General features: G+C 33.1%; 3 protein-coding genes across 11 annotated transcripts in view; 2 read left to right on the top strand and 1 right to left on the bottom strand.

The window, feature by feature from the left end:
• The window catches only part of LOC129804095 (protein PET100 homolog, mitochondrial), a 225,944-nt gene that overhangs the window by 28,947 nt on the left and 174,208 nt on the right, over positions 1 to 22,789 (top strand). The gene's annotated exons all lie outside the window — the stretch shown is intronic.
• LOC129803882 (uncharacterized) overlaps positions 1 to 22,789 on the top strand; it is a 211,136-nt gene that overhangs the window by 179,885 nt on the left and 8,462 nt on the right. The gene's annotated exons all lie outside the window — the stretch shown is intronic.
• LOC129804024 (uncharacterized) lies at positions 5,150 to 22,152 on the bottom strand. 6 transcript variants are annotated; one of them, XM_055850988.1, is made up of 5 exons: positions 22,000 to 22,152; positions 9,044 to 9,387; positions 8,846 to 8,973; positions 6,023 to 6,137; positions 5,150 to 5,957 (listed from the first exon to the last, which is right to left on the bottom strand). In XM_055850988.1, exons 1-5 carry the CDS (start codon positions 22,050 to 22,052, stop codon positions 5,806 to 5,808), a joined length of 792 nt encoding a protein of 263 aa, XP_055706963.1. In that variant the 5' UTR covers positions 22,053 to 22,152; the 3' UTR covers positions 5,150 to 5,805. The 6 variants fall into 6 exon arrangements, with proteins under 6 accessions (XP_055706963.1, XP_055706974.1, XP_055706983.1 ...); XM_055850999.1 differs by having other exon boundaries at positions 9,044 to 9,324; positions 22,000 to 22,112; XM_055851008.1 differs by lacking the exon at positions 22,000 to 22,152 and adding an exon at positions 21,906 to 21,993.

Here is a 22,789-nt window from a genome sequence, read left to right as displayed (position 1 = left end):
TGGCCAATCAGCAGCTCTCGAACAAAAAGTGCTAAGCAAATACATAAAAATGGCACTGTTTAGCGCTCGCAGTGGATGATGGCAGAACTAAATACTGCCGGTAGATGGCGCCAGGAACCATTTAGCAGCAAATTTTCTCTTTCATTTTTTTTCTTTTTCTCTCAAAATGTCAAAATGGACTTGGAATTTCCCCTGAAATTATTTATCAACTTGGGGGATATTATAATCACGATTTTTATTACTTATATTATTATAGGAATTATGCTGCGGTATGCTGCCTATAGAGAATGGTCAAATAAGAGTATTAAATATACTCCCGACCAAAAATGTTGTATTTTTTAGTGAATTGCGTCATTATTTTCCCGAGAAAAAAAAATATTTTTTTCTGAGCAAATATTCAGTCGGGGGTTATAAAATTATTCATTATTTATGAAAAATATGTTTTTTCTTTTGCAAAAAGCATATTTTCCTCAATTTTCGCAATTAAATATTGGCATCTTTCCTGGAACAGCCATTGATGTATTATGCTCCCAGTCGGTCACAACTATTGTAATTGATCTTGAAACAGGATTTTTCTACTTTTTTAACTTTTTTATGGTAAATAAAGTTGCAGATGCATTTAAAAAAATCCATTTAAAAGTTGTGACTCCCCCACTTAACTCTTTCGCCTCTTTTGGGACTCTGAGTACACAAAGCAGCATATGAATACTTTGTGGAAAACAATGTTTTTTTTTTAATTATTCAGAACTGATAAAAATCCTATTCTTATAAAATGATTACAAACTATAAGGATGTCTAAATGTAAAATATTTTTTTGTAGGACCTCAATTAATTTCTGAGCAAAGATATTTTTGATTTAAAAAAAAAGTGAAATTGGCTTACAGTATATGCTGCGGTCCGGAAAGAGTTAATGAGTTCAATAATGCCTTTTAAAAATACTACAAAAAAATTTCTATGGATACTACAAAATAAAATATAATTGTTTTATCACAATTTAAGTTGAAAAATTTACATAAAAGCGTTTTTGTTTGTTGCGGCAAATGCGAAAAATATATATATTTTTTTATGTTATAAAATGTTTTATATTTTACAAGTGAAATGAATGTATGATCCGTGCACGATGCATATGCATGTATATGCTGCACTTTTCTATTTATAAATTTTCGATTATAAATTTTCTAAAGCGAATTTTTGCGCAAAAAACTACTTTTATTTTCGTGGTAAAATAACAAAACAAAAATTATTGTTTTTTTAATACTGTACGTATTCTTTTTTAAATGAAAAATTTATTCAATTTGATGATTCATTTTTTAAATTAAAATGATATGCATTTATATTTTTTAGAAGAGAGTTTTTAAATACCTTTAAAGTCAGGAAAATATGCTAATTTGTTGGAAATCATTTCAAATAATTTTGAGTAGACTGTGTATACCATTAAATAAAAACTATAGAGGCTCTAAATTCTATATCGTCGGTTCCGAAGAAGACTATTGTAAGTCTACTTACAGTAGTATAAAAAGATGGTATCATTGGGTGCAGAAACCTTAGATCTACATCCCCACAAAATTTTATATTGATCAAGATATTCCTGGAAAAGTTACAAGAAAAAAAACTGAAAATCAGCCTGCCCGATTATCGAGTTTTTAGTCCACAATTTGACTGTAAATAACTTAAAAGTAGCGTTAACCAGAAGATATTCAATGCGTAAGTGTGATACAATAGTTTCGAAAGCTAAAATATATTAATTCCAGTGAAATTAATAAAAATAAATTTTAGCTGTCAAACTTTAAACCTCTCTCCTGAAAAGTCGCATTTTAGACTTACAATAGTCTTATTCGGAACCGACGATATGTTCTTGATCTTCTTGGTATTTCCATGAGGTTCCGAAGTTTTTTCAATATTTCTCGAATTTAGAATTCATTAAATATCAAAATATCTTGAGAATTCCCAAGAATTTCTTGGGTTATTAATTTTCTAAAATCACAGCGGACAAGAATTCTTGGCAATGCAATTTTAATTTAGGTGTAGTATATTTTTTTATAAATGAATTCACAATATTTTTTGATAAAAGTAGACAAAAGAAATTAAATTTATTGGTCGGAAAAGGTTTAAGAATACATATTATTCAAAATATATTATAAATATGATTTTTTAAAATTTTTGTGAATTTTAGATTTTTTGCTTTATTTTTTAATGTCAAATGTGGTTATTGTAAGAATCATAAAATTGTAATAATGGAAAAGGTTAACCTTAGCTTCTACTCAACTCAGCAAAGACAAAAACCAAGTGCATTAAAGTCTCTCACTCGATTGGGGAAAAAGAATAACTTTGACTAATTGCCACTGCGATCGCTAGTGTAACTTCGAGGTCAGCAGAGCTCAGCTGAAAAAATATATGTTTTCAGCTGATTTGAAAAAGCTTAGCATTTGGTGCTCGCTGGGTTCTTGCAATTCTTTTTGAATTCCAACGCATGTTTCACACAAAATACTTGAAACATGAAACATGTGAAACATTGTAGAGAAAACACTAATTGTCGTTTACATCAGCTAGTGTCGTAATTTATATTAGGATTTTTGTTTTAATTTTGCATATATGAGGACCTCATAATGAAAAATGAACATCAAAAGTGCTAGAAAGAGAATTGAAGGTGAATTTTGTCAGCAAGAAAATTGAACATTTTTGTGTGTGTTAGTGAGTCTGTCTGTTTCATAACTCCAGTTCTAATTGTCAGAATTTAAAAAGTGAGGACTTTTTGGAAAGCTCTCATGAAATGCCACTTCCCCTTCTAACATCACAAGTTCATAAAACCACCGCTAGGGGCGCTATTTTTAAAAAGAAGATTTTTCAATTTTCTAAATTAAATAACTTAAAAATTCCATTGTACATCGGGCTGAAATTTTAGTATGTTGTAGCCGTTGATTATACCTATCAAACAAAAAAAACCTTAAGTCGATCCATAACCCCAGACCCGAGCTATAAGGGGTCAAAGTTCGAACATTGACCGGCCTCTATCTCCGGTTCTAATTAACATAGCGACCTAAATTTTACCTTTTTGCACTTTCAGATAGAAGTTCAAAAAGTCACCACAGGTGGCGCTACGATAGCGTCAAAATTCATCGAATTTCAAACTCATATTTCTCAAAAACGGCATTGTGCAAGTTAATGAAATTTTAGTATGTTGTAGTCCAGTCTAGGACGTTTCCAAAATGGTGCGTGAGTGCGCTGTGGTTTCAATAGAACCGGAGATATGAGGGGTCAAAGTTCACGAAATTCAAAAAATCATATCTCCGGTTCTATGTGACCGATTTTGATGAATGAGGGCTTAAACGAAAGATCTCACCAAATGCTACAACTTTTTAGAACACTTGAACTTCGTGGGACCAACACCAGGGGCGCCACAGTCGAAAAACCAATTTCAATATCACATAACCTCAATTATATCGACTGTCGCTGGACCGATTTTGATGATTACTTCAACATAATTGTAGAGAACATTTGTCTCTATATTTCGTCCATACAGCATTTTTCGATCAGATAATGCGATCTGTTCGATTTTGCCGTTTAAGTGTGAAAAAATTGATTTTTCCCATAATAACGCTTTGAAATCACTCAGATGCCAATTTGACTGCCTCTACTTCACCAAGACACTTAAAATAGGGTTTTAAATGGAAAGTCTCACAAAATACAACAATTTTTTGATATAGTTGAAGTTCATCAAATGAACACTTGGGGCGCTCTGGTCGAAAAAACCAGTTCAGAAACAAACAACCTCGATTATCTCGGCTTCTGATTAATCGATGAGATCAAGTTCTACGGCAAAATTATAGAGAACATTATGGTCTACGTTTCACCCATATATCACTTTTCTGTCAGTTCATCCAAATCTTTGATATTTTGGTTTTAATACAAAATTTGTATAATTTCACGAATTTGATTCAAGATAACTGAATGGCGTACCCCAACTTCAGCTCTAAATCGAATTTGCACGCATTCCGAGTTAGCTCACATTAAGAATCTCACCTACATAAGCCGGTTAGGATTATCTGTCCCTTTTAAGTATCCTTTTGAGGTAATTATAAAGCCCTAAAACCTATACTTCAATGTCTCATAACGCGTGGCATTTTAAAATGTTAAAAATATTTTGGATTGAGCTAAAGACCCGCAAATATTCATCAAGAAAACTATTTGAAATGGGGTGTAAGAAATGCATTTTTCTCTAAAATATCTAAAAAAAATTGGGAATTCTCTTGGATTATTAGGAAGAAACGGCTTAAAGGTATCTTTGTACAAAATTTCATTTTATTTAAATAAAGATTATAAAAATTACAAGCACATGAATCCTTAAAGTGGCCAAAAGTACTTACTCCACCCTAATCCGCTTTTTTCTATCTTGTCACCACTTTGGAGCTTAAATGGTAAAAGTAATCCGGGAGTTACTAGAACCTTGCGGTTTTCCGTAACTCCTAATAAAAAAAATATATTTAGACGTTTTTTCCTGCCCCCCCCAATCCCCTCTAACTTACAAAAACATGTTTTTTCGGTTTTTCTCAAAATTGACCCAAGGTTTTTCAATGATTTTCGGATATGTTTTGAAGGTAGCCCAGGTGAATATTTCGACTATCCATACGTATAACCAAAAAAAATCGTCATCTTGAATTTTTTAAGGAAAAAGTTTAACTACTCTAGAGGGCCTATTTTTCTACCGATTTGCTTAATTTGGATTTTTTGGAAAGGTCTTGAAATTTCAAACCCAGCTGCAGCGGTCTACATCGGTAACGAATCGGTTGAGTGCCGATTTTTAACAATTTTTCGGATTCTTTTTTTAATTGACCTTAAGTTTGTTCCCGAACTAGAGGTCAAACGGTAAGAGATATCGACTTCCGGTCTTTCGATAACCTCCCCCCGATAAGTGGACAGTCCTTTTTCCTTTTACCGCTATCCCCCTTCATCCCCTGAAAACCATGTTTTTTAGGTTTTTCTCAAAATTGACCCAAGCTTTTTCAATGATTTTCGGAAATGTTTTGAAGGTGCCAAAAGTGAACCGGAAAATTCGTCATTTTGAATTATTGAGGGTTAATAACTTGCCATCTCTTTTTTTCAAGTATTTTCAAGGTCTATACTTACATTTTTCCCAGAGAAAATTAAAAGATTTTTTCGAAATAGCGTATCTGTAAATGTCTTTATTGATTTGTCGCTTTCCTTACAAAAATTTCTTTTTTATATAAAAATTCAAATTGTCTTACATCTTACATAAGGCAGCTTCTTAGACCCAAAAACATTTGGGAACAATTATACCTATTTTATTTCTACCTCAGTGGTCTTTTCTTACAATATTATTTACACTATTATTCTCATCTAATGTATAAAATAGAACTATTCCTTATAAAAAAGTAGATTATACCTTACTAAAAAAAAGTACTTTTGTAGAATGGACGGAGTCGTTTTCGCAAAATACAAACATTTAAAAGATTTGGAAGCGTCACGTTCAAATGTGGTTGTCTAATAAGAGAGATTGCAATTTATTACATTAAAATCGAGAGAATAAAAAAAATCAATTTGAGATAAATTGTGCATAGGAATGTGGATGAACTGCAAGATTATAATGGCCTTACAATTCCCCTCCAGAATTAATAGAAAAAAATACTTTGTGATGAATTATGTTGAATGAATTAATGTGTTTGTGGCACAGATTCATCGAACTCCTTGGTAATTCGTCGTTTCGCTGTGAGATTCTTGAGGTTTTTTTTTTTTAATTTTTTCCCAGGAAAAAAAATCATTGGTCACCTATGTCCTACTTAGCATAAATTACGCTTTTGTCTCGTGCTCCATTTCGAATCTAGCTTGAGATTCTTTGAGCTGTTTTCGCTTTTTTGCCTGAACTGTGGCTTCTGTGAAAAATAATGAAGAAGCAATAAGAGTGGTAACTGCTCCAGCCACAGCTAAACCAAATGACCATCCTTAAAATGCAAAAGGAATTGATTAGAAATATCCAAGTGGAAAGAAACCTGCAAAGAAAACTCACCAAAGAAGTTATTTGAATGCTCTGGCATCCACTTATCTCGATTAGCAAAGCAGGCAAATGTGATAACAGCAATACAACCACAAATACCCGTTCCCAGGAGCAACCAACTGATAATCTGCCAAAAGGATACAAGAGATTTTAGAGAGAAATGTAATGAATAGAAGAGCTTAGCACCACAAATGTGCCAATCAAATTAGCAAAAGTAATGCTCTTTGTATTCAATGCATTTTTTTAAGAATGAACTTTGCAAAATAAAATATCCAAAGAAGTTGACAACCTTTACACATTATTACTAAAAAATTTTATCCTCAAAAAGTCGCCCTAAAAGTTTTATTAAGTTTTTTCATAAACTGAGTAATATTTTCATTAGAAACTCCAGTGCATTATATTTTTTTCAATATTATACAGGGTAAGTGTACCAAATTTCGGCCAGCTTGCAATTTCGGCCACTTCTTTTGTTCCTCAAATTTCCATGAATTTTTAGTTTTTGCATATTTAAAAAGATTATACATACAATGCAAAAAAAAACGAAAAATATCATTTCGACGAACGAGATGATGTAAAAACAAACTTTAAAGAATTCTGGAAGTGCAAAGAACTCTGAGAATCCAGGTGGCCGAAATAATACTCAAAGCTATCTCTTTTTATTTATTTATTTTAAAATATATTAAGAATGATTTTAGAGAAAACAAAGACGATAAACTATCAACAAGGTTCTAAGCAATACTATTTAAAAAGAAGTAACAAAAAAATCAATTTATATTAAAAATATTACATTTCAATCTTAAGACTTTGGCGCTTGTATGCAACTATGCCACAATTTGGTTCACTTATCCTAATGTAAAATTTTACTGTAATTTGTAGTGAAATATAATTAGTTATGATTCTTTTATAATCACAGCTTCCGTGAATGATCCGTGAATGATCTTTAATCGAACTATAGGGGAGACTGGGGCAAAATTTGTCAAAACGAAAATTTCAGTATTCACTATTTTCTAAAATAAATGAGACTGAGGCTTGAAATTTTTATTATAGATAGCTTTCTTGAACCTTCTTAAACTTACAAACTTTCAAGGAATTCGAGGAAGGATTATGTAAAATTAAAAATAATGAAATTTTGAGCCCTATTTGGCTCAAAATTTGGGAATATTTGGCTTACAGAAAATACAAATACTGATTAGCTCAATTTAAGCACATTTCTCGTTAAGATAGAGAAAAATTATCTTCGACAAAGTTGTAGAGGAATAAATTTCCTATAGAAATATGTCTATTTGATATTTTTAACGTTTGCGAGAGTAAAACGTCACAAATTATCTGAAGACTGACAAAATTTGCCCTAGCAATTTTGAGAATCTCCACAAAATCGACTTTTAGAAAATGATGACCCTATTGGTGATTTGGAAAGGTCTCGTTAAATGCTACAACTGTTCACGAGGGGAATTCTGTAACGCTCTGGCATGGCAATGCCATATGACAAATTGGGTTCGAATCTTAGGAGAGCTTTTTCGAAAATGCGATTCTGTAGCCGTGACATTGCCATTTGAGCTCACGTGGCATTGTCAGAAGTCACATATTTGAGATTTCTGGCAATTCAAATGACAATGAATTTTGTTAAACAAATCAACCAAGACGTACTGCTTTTTCATAAAATCATCAAGTAAAGGGATTTCATTAAAAAATCAATGAATTGTATTTTCGAACTCATATGATATGACAAAAAAAGCTCGATTGGCATTGTCATGTTTCGAACTCACACGTGACAATGCCACGAAAATTACAGAATTCCCCTACAGAACTTCGGAATTTCATACAATCACCGCTAGGGGCACTAAAATCGAAAAACGGATTTTCGAAAATTCATTGTCGAATATCTCATTTCCTCTTTCAATTTTAATGGATTGCAGAGGGTCCCGTAATTATTCACTTCGGGATTATGCTCATACAATTTATGCATGTTTGCCTAACGTTGAGAGCTAATTTGCGAAATCATTTTTGAAATACCCCTTAATGTGTGCAATTTTTTTACGCCGCACTCCTTGTGTGAACCGTTGGTGCTGAAAATACAGTGAAAAATTGGCGCCAAGAATGTTTTGCATACGCCACGACGTTCCTGTAGTTCATTAGAGAGAAATCTCCTGCGCGTATGCAATTTTTTTGGGTGAATAATGCCATTAGGCGCGGTTTTCTTCGTTCCCGAAAATGTGCATAATCCAGGATCGAATTTTTTACTAGCCCTGGGATCAGAGCTATATTCAAAAATAGTTTGACCGGATTGTGAGAACAAAAACGACCAAGGATTTGGACAACTAGTGGTGGTGTCCTACAAGAATAACGGCGTTATCACACTTGCACATTAAAATTTTAATGTGATTCACATCAATTGTCGCTTGGGGGCGTCCAAATATGTTATTTGTGTCTTTGAGTCACTTAATATTTGGGGTTTTTCTATTTATTGATAAAGAAGTGGACTTGGCCTGCAAAAATAAGTTTAAATTTACCTAAAGCATAAATATTTTTCACATTAAAAAATTAAAGAGAAAATCGCATTAATTTTTCGCATTAATGCTATAAATCAATTTATATCAAATTTTGCGGGCCAAGTCTGCCTTTTTATCAACAAATAGATCAAATTTTGAATATAAAATGATTTAAACACACAAATTACACATTGGACTGTCACCAGCGACAATTAATGTGAATCATATTAAAATCTTAATGTGCAAGTGTGATAACACAGTTAGGGAAATGTTTTTAGGCTTCGGACACACTCTGACTTCGAACACTTCATATTTTTCCCATATTCCTTTAATGAATCTGACCTACCTTTATCAAGAGAACGAAACGTCTTTGATCTGGTCCGGCGCACAAGAAGAACAGAAGAACGAGAACAAGTCCCACAAGAACTCCAATCATACAGAGTGTGAAGAAAAATTGTGTGATAATCATGAAAGCTGTTAAAAACAAAAAAGAAAGAAATTACTGCAAATCTCTAAAAATCTTGAAATATACTGGCAAATATACCTGGCAAAAGAAATCCGCGAATTTCATCGTAGCCAGTGGTGAAGGGATCATAAACCCATCGACAGCCCACAAAGAATCTCCTCTGGTAGTCATCATTGACGTCCGGAAGGGATCTAAAACAATGCACCCAGAGTCCCAAACGATCGAGCTTGGCTCCAGTGATTCTGTAGTCACTGACAATCCAACTTGGCGTTGAGAATGCAATTACAACTGCCACAAGAGCGATCACAAAAACACCTACACCGCAGTTGCCCGCTAAAGTGCGTCGCTTCATATTTAAGCTGTTGACGGAATCGATATAATCAGTTTTGCGCATTGTGACGGATCTTCCTGGACTGCGACGGCTGTGTTAGGACAAGCAGAGACATTGATGGTTAATCCAATTCCCCGGGGGAATAGCGAAAGGGTTAGACATTTGGCAAAACAGCCAATAAAACAGCAACTAAAGTGATTGCCCAACTTTATTCTATGCATGCAAATACCGCCAGGAAAAGAACATCAAAGACACTACATAGAAAAACCGCATGTTAAATTGCAATGGGAATTTACCACAAAATGCAAATAAAAGCAGGAATTGATGTTATGCTGTTAGAGTGCGATAGGAATCTCTCAAAGTCAGAAGTACTCATCAAACTATTTCAACCCAATTGGATGGAACTTTCTGCACTTAGGGAAAGTGAAATTATTTCTCAACTATATATACAATTCTATGCTCTGCGTGCTTCAGGTACTATAAGCCAGGGATGGATGGAGGAGGATAAGGTTCTAAATTTACCAGAAACAAGTGTGAGGAATTGCGATTAAACTATTTAAACAAGTTTAAAAGTTCTTGGAATGTATTGTGACTCATTTTAACATTGAATTAAAATTCATGAAATTCATCAAAACAAAATACGTCTTGTGATAATATTTGTCTAGGCTCTATTTTGTTGAAATTCCTTTTTATGCTGAGCGGTAGTAAATAAACTCTGTCCACAAACATTTTTAGCATTTTTATGTCAGCCATTTGGATAAAATATATGGCTTATTGAATTTGAATATTTAAAAAACAAACTTACTTCCCTAATATCATATGAAAAAGACAGAATAAATTAATAAATTACTTAAATGAAAATTCAACCGTGCTATCATACTAGGATTTTCACAATTTAATTTTAAATTCAATTGAGTCAATTGAGCATTATAAGATTTCTAAAATTTACTTGAAAAGTTCTCTCAGCCAGGACACATTTTTCAAGAAATTTGCTCAATTTTAAATTAGTGCCGCGAGATTTTTATTTTAGTATTAGCTTATATCAATAAATAAATGAAAATCTATCTATTCAAATGATTTTTAGGTCCAAAATAACGCATATGAACAATTCATCTGAAAATTAATTTGCATTTACAAATCGATCCCTCAGAATATAAACCGAACAACTCGCGAATGGCCAACTTTTCAGGAGAGCGATTTAAAGCTGAGATTTTACATGCTGATCATAGGATTTTTAAGATTTGAAACCCATACAACTTTGGAAATAATTAACTTTTCGGTATAATATTCACTGGAAAGGTAAAGGGTGTCAAGGAGTACCCGAAAAGCAAAAAAAAAAATGAATTTTGCAAAAAATCGAGTTGTAGGGATTATATTCTGAGGGATCGAAATTGAAAAAATCCTAGTGTGATTGCACAGTAAGAAGTTTGAGACACTGACGGGTAGTTTGAAACGCGGCTAGTTTGAGACGTAGTGGATTATTCTTTGATTATTTCAATAATTGTGACAAAAATACTAAAAGTTATTTTAATAAAATCTATTCTAGTGAGTATAGAAAGCCTTATACAAAATTTCAAAATAATTTTCCGAGTTTTGGAAATAATTCCTTATGGCCTCTACACATTGGGAGCAATTTTTGTCAAAAATTGCTTTTTTGAAGGAAATTCCCTGCAGCGTTGTAGGGGGAAACGTCAAATTTCTGTCAAAAACGCAATTTTTGACGAAAATTGCTCGCAATGTGTAAACGCCTTTAGTCAAAACAAAAAAAAACTTTTTTGAAAAAAGTGCTTACTTTTCGGTGGACAAGATTTCTCGAACACTAGTAAAAATAAAAGGGTCAAATTGACCCTTTTCAAAAGGATGGATCGTATTTGACCCTTTGAAAGGTTCACTTTTGTATCGCTTAAATTTTGTATGCACATTTATCACGAATAATCATGTTTTATTGTAAACTTATTACTGATATCATATTTCTCTCATCTGAGCGAACACCAAAGATCACTTTTTCATTGTTTTTTTATTCGTTTATTCCGGAATTAAATAGATGTCAAAACCGTGACCCTTTCGAAGGGTTCCTGGTGACCCTTTCAAAGAGTCAAATATGATCCATCTTTTGGAAAAGGGTCAATTTGACCCTTTTATTTTTACCAGTGAAGTAGGTTCATTTGAAATCCAGAAACCAGATATTTCTTGTTATATCTAATGAGTTAAAAGCTAGTGATAAGCCTAGATCAGCTTATTGTAGGTGAGATTCTTAACGTGAGCAAACTCGGATTGCATGCAAATTCGATTTGGAACTAAAGATGTGAGATATTATACAGAAATTTGAAATGAAATTTCTGAAAAATTGCAAACTTTTTATTTAAATTAAAATATCTAGGATGTAAATAAACTAACTGAAAGATGATAGAGGAATATAGATCAAAACTTGATCTTATCGGTTGCTCCGCAGCCGAGATAATTCAATTTTTGTTTTGGAACACGTTTTTTTAACCATACAGCGGGCATTTCGTGCATATGTGACGAATTACGACAATATCAAAGAATGATTAAATGTTGTAAGAATTTTCTTTTAAACCTTTATTTTAATAATGTATAGTCGAGTAAAAGCGGCCATATCAGCACCTGAGTAGGGGGAAGTGGGGTACCTTTGAAATTGGGATTTTTCACCTACTTTTAAATAAAATTGAGCCTTATCGTGATATAATTTAGCTGCACAAACAGATTGTGAAGCTTATATCACGTTAAGGCTCAATTTTACTTAAAAATAGGTGAAAAATCCCAATTTTAAAGGTGCCCCACATCCCCCTTTTCGCAGCGTTATTGTGGAAAAAAATAATTTTTTTTGCACTAATGCCTCATTCACATGATGAAAAAGTGCATAAGAAAAAATACATAAACCAAAATAGAGCAATCTGATTGGCTGAGGCTTACGCACTTTTGCATGGAAATTTTTCATAAAGGATTTAATTTCTCAATTTAATTCCCAACTGTTCCCAATTTCAAATGAAATGCGGGCGCGACAAAAATCAGCTGTCAAATTTTCACAGTTAACAAACAGTAATCGTAATTTCTTACTTGTTACAACTGGTGACAGATCCTCCCTAAGGTTCTACGGCTCAGGTGCAACTTCTATCCGGATGCGATGCTGGAGCTGGCACCACACAAGCTTCCTTCAAAATCAATTCCGGACACTTCAATTTTTGAGTTCTCGTGGAAAATCAGCACTTCTATTATTGGAATTATTCTTCCATATTTTGCTGATGGTCCTGCCCTGATTCCTCCGTGTTGCTGGGTGATCTTTCGGGATAACATTGTGCTCCACATGACACATCTCAAACCTGAGTCTTTCTGCACAATGCACACACATTCCACCAAGATATCACACACGAGGGCAATGCTTGGAATCCTTGGAATACTCTCTGCCCAAATATTCTGTATTTTTCTCTCCTCCGTGAATTTTTACTCACGAAAAGAAACAATTTGCTTCACGCGCACCGCACAATTGATTTGACAGCTGATTTTTGTCGTGCGCGCATTTGATTTGAAATTGGGAAAAGTTGGGAATTAAATTGAGAAATACAAAGTAAAATTTCTCATGCAACTTTTCATCATGTGAATCCAGCTTAAATCGAAAAAATCGGACAGATAGCGTAAATCTGCACAAAAAATATGTTTGGACGAAATATAGATATAAATGTCGTCTACAATTATTCCGAAATAATCATCAAAATCAGTTGAGCAAGTGTCGGGATAATTGAGTTCATGTAATATGAAAATTTGTTTTCCGACTATGGAGCCCCTGGCGTTGGTCCTACGAAGTTCAAATGTTCCAGAAACCTGTAGCGCTTTGCGAGGCCTTTAATTTGCGCCCTCGCTCGTCAAAATCGGTCAAATGGAACCGGAGATATGGCTTTTGAATTTCGTGAACTGTGACCCCTCATATCTACGATTCTATAGCAAACAAAGCGAACTCACGCCACTTTTTGGAAACCTGTTAGCTTAGACTACAACACTCTATAATTTGATCAACTCTTTCGCGTCATTAGGGTTATATATGACCCGGGGAAAAACAATTTTTTTTGACTATTTACATTAATTGAAATCTATCGGTTTGTGCACGACATCATAATAGAAGGATGTAAGATTCTTGGCTAATTTTCTCAAGACTCCAGATATTCAGGAAAAGAAAATATTTGAGATCAAAAATCACTAATTTTGAATTTTGTGAAATGACTTTTCTTTTCCAAAATTTTTTATATTAATTTATTTTTTTCATAAAAAAGTTCTTTAGGAACACAAAATAGAATATCCAAAGATTGTATATTGCATATTTTTATATAATAAACTACTCTCAATTTTCCAGAAAAGCGTGTAGAATTTTCCGGGTCATATATGACCCTATTGTTGGCAAGGGTAACAGTGTTTTCGTCCCAAACCTACAGCGAAATGTAGTTGGGACATTGTTTTTCTTTGTGAAATGCAGGTGGGACATCTTGCTCCTGGACATTTCATCTTATATCGGATGAATTATAACATATTTTGCAATATTTTAGTAGAGTATTCTGCAAGCGTCTCATATTGTGCAATTGTATTGTGTGTGAATAAATATGTGGATAAGTTTATTTTTGCCAAATACCACTCAAAATATTGTGACAGTGACTGTTCAAGAGATTATCAGGAAGATTCCTTGAACACCAGGAGTAGAGTGTTAATCAAGACAATCCAGTTTGCCATGGTAATTCAAGCAAAAAAAACTCTTAAAAAGCCCGTGATATAGATTTTGAAAATGGTATGTACTGTACACTTCCCTTGAGGACAACAGGGTCATATATGACCCGGGGCTTTTCCAAGTTTCCACGCAATGGAAATTTTATTTCCTTTCTGAGCTATTATATTTGATCATAAAGCATTAGGAAAAACTCAATTTTACATGAATTCATCTGCTGAATAAAAGTGTGACGCGAAAGAGTTAACTTGCACAATGGCGTTTTGGAGAAAAATGAGTTTGAATTTTGACGCTATCACAGCGCCACCTGTGATGACCTTTTGAACTTTCATCTGAAAGTGCTTACTGAGACCAAACCGAAAAACCAAAATTTAGGCCAAAATGTTAATTACAACCGGAGATAGAGGCCAGTTTGATCAAGTAAACATAAAATCCTTCACATTAAACAAAGATTACAAGAATAATCGTTGGTTTACTTTTTTACCACGATTATTCTTGTAAAGTTTCTCAAATATGTATTTCAGCAAAATGCGTAATCTAAAAATGTGTAATTTAAATTTTATGTATAATGGCAAACTGTGTAAGCAACTGCGAATGATTACAGAGTTGTGTACATTTTCTTACATATTTCGTGTAAAATTAAACAGTTTTAAGACAAAATGTGTATACAAATTACACAGTTTTCAGACGAAATGTGTACAAATTACACAAATATGTATCAGTACGCACGATTACATATTTATGTAAAATTTACAATGAAAATCATAGTAAAGTAGCTGAAATGTTTTTACTGTGAATTCGTTCAAGAACTTGAACTTACCAGCTAACAATAAATATTTTCGATTGTATTCAAAACAAATCTCTAAAAATCACATCTCAATTGCTAAATTTTGAAATTTTTTTAATGAAAATTTGACAAAATATATAGTTTAATATTGTGCTTTTATATGCCTTAAATTAATTAAAGTTAAAAAAAGAAATTTTCAGAAAATATTCAATTTTTTTTAGTTTTCTTCACTCACGCAACCCCTTAAATAACAAAAAGAAGATCTATGTTCAAAAAAGGCTATCAAATTGTTCATAAATACTAAAGAATTATTTAAAATTACTTTATTTTTGTATATCGATTTATTATTATTCAGTCTTAAATTTATTATTGCTAGGATTGGTTTTACTATTATTATACTATGCTAATTTTCTTTTCTGTATCTCACTTTCAAGTCTATTAATTTTCTCGACTTCCGTGAGATAATGTTGAGATTATTCATTGTAGAACCTCTTCAAAAGGATATGTTGATTAACCTTACTTTTCTTATCAGTACTAATTTATAGAGAACAATGGGAGTCAATCGAATGAAAAGATTTATATAAATTTCGCATGACTCTCAAGAATTCACTTTATGGAGAAAATCGAGAAAATAAGAAGGAATATAAGTGAGACAAAATTCTACGTAACATTTCATCAATCGTGTCACGCTATTTCAAATACTGAGCTTCATTATCTAGATTTGCTTGAAAAAATTAAAAAAAAACTCTGCTATACATTTTGTCGCATTTTCAGACACTGTCGGTAGGAATTTTTCTAGTGGGAAAGTACTTGTAAAAATTCGTCTGTTTCACACAATCGCAACATGAAAATGATAATAAACATTGAATTGTCTAACGACGGGATTATTGTGCAATGGGGAAAAATTGCAGTGAATTCATGGTTGTTTTTTTTTTTGCACTACTGGCCAAACTGTGGGAACTCCCTTGAGGGCTGTTAATAATTAATTGGCAGTGTAGATATGCCATAAATAAGCTCGTTTTTTTTGCAGCTCTTTTTAATTAATACAGCATGGAGTTTCTCTGCATTGGACACTCTTGTACCCGATCGTTTGATAACAGTGTGAAAAGAGTGTGATTATGGGAGAAAATGTAGGTCGTCTATATAAGGAAAATATATTGGTGGTTTTCCGCGTTTTCCACCCCATTTGACGGATGGAGGGACGCGCACGGTCTCTTGAAGGGTGGTTTTCTTTGTAGTTTGTTTTGAATTTCTATGCCGTTGCCGTTGCCATGGGCATTTGCTGTACAACCCTCATTGTTGCCGGTTGTGGAACTTTGTTAGAGTGTGGGGCTTTGGGTTGTAAACAGAAGAAAAATTCTGCAGAACCCACCAAGTGAATAATTTACATGGGAATTAAACATTCTCACGCACATTTTTCCTTCTCTTTTTACCAGTGGATTGTGATTGTCAAGACTTCGCAAGTAATGTTATTGAGTAAATTGTTATGCACTTGCTTCATTTCATATCATAAGGAAAAAGTCTAATAATTTGCAACAAGAAAGCATTATCCACATTTAATTAAATATTTAATTCCACAAAATATTTTAAACCAATTGGATTACCTGATTGGCTAGAATTTAAAAGCATTCTAGACCAATCACAGGACGCAATTGAACTAAAATATTTTTTAAGATTAAATATTCAATTACACAGATAATGCTTAGTGATTTTTTTATCATTAGTTTTTTTTTAATAAATTGTAGAATGTAGCCAGTAGGTGAATTCTGTAACAGTATGGCAATGTCATATGCCAAATTTATCATTGAGTATTCGGGAAAACTGGGAAAACTATTCAAGAATACAGTTCATAATGAATCACTCAGAAGCTTCATAGATATCCTCGCAATGGCCATTCAGTGCTCACGGGCTTTTAACCTTTCAAGAACGAATGGGACACCAGTGTCCAATAAATAAAAACTAAGTTTTCGGACTATTTAGAAAGCAATATAACTTTCTGTATTCAAAAAACTGTTTTTGTTTTTGGGATACTGGTGTCCCTCTCGTCCTTAAAGGGTTAATGTTGTCTTTCTCCCGAATTTAAACAAAAATTTGTCATATGACATTGTCATATTGTTAGAGAATTCCCCTACTGGTTATTAATCGAATAAAATTTTGTCAAATTATCAAGAAACTATAAGGCTTTTAAAAGAAATAATTCTTTATTCTTTACCGATTAATTTTATCTTCCAACTAACCCAAAAAATAGTTAGAAATTACTATTTTTAGTAAAAGGAAATCTAAATCTTTTTCAAACTGCATCGAATAGTTAAAGTAGCTTAAATGTTTTTTCGTTATTCATCTTTATATTTATTTTGATTCAAAAGCATTATTGATATTGATAAAAATCTACTAAGTTGTGAAAACTTAATCAATATTATTTAGTTTCAGTTTTATTATCTTTAAAAGGTTGTAAAGTTTTCAATTTTAAACAGGTTTGATGAGAATCGAACCCGACTGTTATGCCTAGTGCACAATAACTTTTGTTTTTTAAACATATTTTTAGGTGTGATTCTTTTAATCACACCTATTTATATTTAAATGAGAGTGAAAGAGATCTAGATCTAGTCATCTCGCTCAGTTTTAAATGCAGTTTCGAAAACAGGTTTACAAAACAAAAGTTATTGTGCGTTGGGTATTACATCGAATTGCTGTTTGCCCACTTAATAACTACTAGGATCTCAATAAACAAAACAAAAAACGAATATAGGTTAAATAAGTTGCGGTATTTTGCAAAAAGAGGTGGCAGAATGTTCCATTCTTTGCGAAATGCTCGAACTCATGGCTTAAATACTATACCATAATGCCTTAGGCAAACTTATAACTTAATCCGAGAGACGGTTGAACGTAATTATAATCAAAATAATAAAAATTCCCATCGGTTTCCCACTAACTAGGCCTTTTTTTCAGCTTAAGCCGAGAGGCGAATTAGTCAGAAACTTATGGAAATGTAATAACGTTAAGCCGTCTCTCAGCTTAAGTCGTAAGTGCGTTTAGGAGATAAAAGTACTTTCAAAACTGGTTTGAACCGATTTATTGTGCCAACAGCTCAAAAGAGATACACTTGAATGTCGAATACAAATTAGTGATCGGTTCATAACCGGTTTTTACCTATTCCTTATTAGAACCGATTCAGACTTATCAGATAATCTAAAACCTTTCCTACGGGTTCAAACACAGCCCTATTCGGTTGATAAAAACACTCTCTTTTAGAGCCTTTGAACCCTGAAAGACTGTTATTAGGAATTATTCAACGGTATTTTCGTGCATGGACGAAATGTCTGCCTAATAGTGTCCATACACTAAAAGCAATTTTCATCAAAAATTGTCTATTTAAAAAAAAACTGAAGTTTTTGCCTACAAAAAGCATTTTTTTTTAAATTGCTCCTAGTGTATGCAGACGCAGAGACTTTCAACGATATTTAAAAATTTTAAAAAAATGTACTTTTTCGAACAATAATACATGTTTTTGAATAGGAAGGAAAGAGGCGTTAATAAAAAGGTCATGTTAGTGATGCGGAGGCCGACTTATAAAGGGGTGGTACTCCAAAGTTCCAAGTCTCTATCTCTAACCGTGTGACCTGTAAAGGCAACAACATACAGACGGACAAATAGCGTAACATTACTCATAAATCGTCTAAAACGCGAAGATATGTTGAGAAGTGATTCCTAAAAGGTGAAAATTTTAGAGTGAAGAAATCAAGGGATTATAATAATATTGCTGCCTCTGTCAAAACACATTTTTGAAACTTACTATAATTGCTAGATTCAGTAAATTACAGTAATTTTTACGATTTACACATTTGGAATTGAATTGTGATCTGTCAAATTCTGAAATTTTCTCAAAAACAAAAATTACTCAAAAACAAAATGTTACTCAAAAACAAAAATTACTTACAGAAAATTTTTATCCGCCTTATCATTTAAGACAAATCAAAAGATTTTACTGTCAAGGAAATCAAGTAAATATTTCAGTGCGTGGTTTGATTTTTGTTTTTTTTTAGAAATGTTTTTTACTGTTATTGAACAATGTTCCGAATGTTCCAAATAGGTAAAGATTGAATTAAAGCATTTCCCGCCAAAACTTTGTTATTCTAATTGTGAGAGGGGTGACCCTATTTTTATGATTTAAATATTAGATGAGATCATATATTCTGTCAGTAGAAGAGGTAAAAAGTTTGGAGTGGTATATCTCAGCTCCTGATGAACATGATTGGATGAGTGAGCTATTGTTGGAAAGCTTGGTTCATTAGCTTTCAGAATCTGGTATATGTAATTGGCTATGGGTAAATCATGGTCATCCAGAACCATTTATGTCGAAGAAGACACTTTTTGCAGCGTCATTTTTGACCATCTACTGCTGGGATCAGGAGTGACCCACAATTCTCGCACTTGGACTGTTCGTTAGAGGAACTCAAAGGGTATAATTTGTGGAAGAAACTTTTTTTTTGGACGTCTTACTTTTTGTTATTCATCGACTTTTGCAAGAATTTTAACATTTTACACGCAAGGAAAAAATTACAAAAATCCTAAAAGAGTGGTTTCTGGAGGGGAAGGATAGACGTGGGGATGAAATTGATATGATATTTGGATTCCTTGGATCAACTTATGGGGGAGTACTTAGAACATTCCAAGTCGATATCTTCATTAGTTTGTCCAGAAAATGAGATAGAAGGATTTCTGTCATTTTTTTCTATGCGTGTAAAATGTTAAAATTCTTGCAAAAGTCGATGAATAAAAAAAAGTAAGATGTCCAAAAAAAAAGTTTCTTCTACAAATTATACCCTTTGAGTTCCTCTAACGAACAGTCCAAGTGCGAGAATTGTGCGTCACTCCTGGTCCCAGCAGTAGATGGTCAAAAATGACGCTGCAAAAAGTGTCTTCTTCGACATAAATGGTTCTGGATGACCATGATTTACCCATAGCCAATTACATATACCAGATTCTGAAAGCTAATGAACCAAGCTTTCCAACAATAGCTCACCCATCCAAATATGTTCATCAGGAGCTGAGATATACCACTCCAAACTTTTTACCTCTTCTACTGACAGAATATATGATCTCATCTAATATATACATTATTCTCAGCTTTTCTCCTCTTCTTTTCTATATTTGACGACCTTTAGGAAACTAATTTCGGTATTGGCACAAAATCTAACGGCGTTATCACACTTACACATTAAAATTTTAATGTGATTCACATTAATTGTCGTTTGTGAGCGTCCAAATATGTTATTTGTGTCTTGAAGTCACTTAATATTTGGGGTTTTTCGATTTATTGATAAAGAAGTGAACTTGGCCTGCAAAAATAAGTTTAAATTTACCTAAAGCATAAATATTTTTCACATTAAAAATTATAGAGAAAATCGCATTAATTTTTCTCATTAATACTATAAATCAATTTATATCAAATTTTGCGGGCCAAGTCTACCTTTTTATCAACAAATAGATCAAATATTGAATATAAGATGATTCAAACAAACAAATTACACATTTGGACTCTCACCAGCGACAATTAATGTGAATCATATTAAAATTTTAATGTGCAAGTGTGATAACACAGTAAGACAGATGTAAAACTTCTTTTTGAAGTGTAAAATCTATTTTCAATATCGATGAAATTTTTAATATGTGTGATAGCTAAGGTCAAGACGCTCAAGACCTTTCTGAGGATATGTCGCATTCGTCCTCAACTCACCACACTGTACCCCGATCCTTGCTGTACTGAAATTGACCGGACTCTATCTCTAAAGTTTATTATCCCTTTAAGGACGAGTGGGACACCAGTGTCCCAAAAACAATTTTTTGAATATAGAAAGTTATTTTTTCTTCTAAATAATCAGAAAAAAAAAGTTTTTGATACAACGATGTCGCACTCGTCCTTAAAGGGTTAACCGATGTCAATGAACTTTTTATTTCTTCTGTTGGCCTTTTGTAGGGGAAAGTAGGGAAAAGTACGCTACCTTCGAACGTTCATGCCTTCGAATAATGTGAATTTCTTTTACTTTTCCTAAAAGATTTCCACATGATTGTCACATAATTATCAATAATTGATAATAAGCTAAATAATATTTAATAGAAATGTTTAAGTCTCTTAGGAAAACTTTGGGTTTCTCGATAAATAAGACTCATCGCACCCATATTTTAAAAACTAAGGGGAAGTGACTAGATTTCTTTCTTTTAATATTTTGTGGAATCACATTTATTCAGAAACACAGGAAAAAATTAATCATTATAAAGCTTGAGATCGTACAAAGCATGGGAACTTTCCTCTATATGAAAATTTCAACACTTTTTTTTAACTAAATTCGAGATGCAATAACTCGTAAGACTAGAGCACATGAAATATGACATTTCGAAATTACACCGACTCATACACAAGCATAGTGCACCCTAATCGTATTTATGACGCAATTGTTCTAAAGGTTAAAAACGTAAACTTTCGAACAAGCATCCTGAAGGGATAATTGTCCCAAAGCAAAGATTCAAACCCAATATAAAAGATCACCTCGAGCCGGCTGGCTAACATGAAAATCACATTTAACAAAAGCACAAAAAGGGTTACACGATTATAAACTTGTTTCTTGTTTCTCTTCCCAAATATATTACGCAGAAAAAGAAAGAAGTTATAATTATTTTTTGAAGAATTTTCCTCACAAATTGGGAGTACTTTTAACTTCACATAGGGGTATATTGTGTGAAGAAAAATAAAGAGGTTGAGGCAAATTGTCACCTTTAATTGCCTTTGACACAGAGGCGATTCTATTTCAATTGTAGATTGTCTCATTTGCAATTCCTCACCGTCGTTGAATTATTCAGGAAAATCAGTTGGCGGGAATAAAAAAAGGCACAGAGGATTATTTCTGGGAGAGAGAAAATTTTGAGAAATTTGCCACGGGGGCCCCTGAGAAAGGTGCCCAAATGGGAGAGATTGAAGTTAGTGCACCACAGGTGTGTGTTTATGATAGTGAGTCACGGGGAAAATGGCGTAGTTTTGCTGCTGAAGCACATTCACGGGAGTGCTCGGGGGCCACAATTAAACCAATCTACTCACAAAATCCACGTGAATTCAATCACCAATTTATCACAGAATCTACTGATACACAAATCACCACTGAATTGATAAATTTTTCACGGGAAAAACTTACGGTGCGATGGACTTCTTGGCACGCCCTGATATGAGCTCCGAATTTTGTTGCATAGCCAACACAATTGGAGAAGTATTTTTACCAGCGCCACCTCACACACTCATCACTGCTCTTTTTTCGTATTGGGGGACTCGCGCTGGCCGCTAGTGGAATGGGTTTGTGTGCGAAAGATATACCGACACTCGCATTCACAAACACACCTTCGCGCCTTCAATTAATTTTCCACCAACACACCTTGATCCATGTGTCTCAACTATGGCGGGAGTTGCGTTTGGGACACACCCAAGACACTTTGGGACATTTGCTGAAGATTTCTTTTGGCTTCCCCCTCCCTTTCGCCTGAATTTTAAGATCTTATAAAATTTTCTTATTTATTTAGGAAAAATTAGTTATCAACTCCACCAGTTTCATTTCCAGCGAAAATATTTTATGAAGAAGCAACATTTTTGAAAAATTTGTAGAAACCAAAAATGTGTTTCATGTTCATGTTTCTTTTGTGTTTCAATAAATCGTCGGTTGGATCAGTAATTGTGCTAACTGGAATTAAAACATTCATTTACTTTTAGCCAAAACTTATTATTTTCCTTTTTGTTGATTAAATTTAATTTTCGACCACTTATTTGTATAGTCAAATATTTCAAATACAATTTGAACCCATTCAGTTGATTTGAATTCCAGAGGAATTCAATAAATTCCTATAAATTAAGCTCTTCAAGAGCGTAGTTTGGATTTCAGACAAGATTTTCTCTTTAAATAGTTAAATTAAAGAAATGGAACTATGAACAAATGT

Source organism: Phlebotomus papatasi, chromosome 1, assembly GCF_024763615.1.
Source record: "Phlebotomus papatasi isolate M1 chromosome 1, Ppap_2.1, whole genome shotgun sequence".
In the NCBI taxonomy this organism is placed as follows: domain Eukaryota; kingdom Metazoa; phylum Arthropoda; class Insecta; order Diptera; family Psychodidae; genus Phlebotomus; species Phlebotomus papatasi.
The sequence above is the reverse complement of the archived record's forward strand: the minus strand, read 5'-3'. Positions and strand labels throughout refer to the sequence as shown.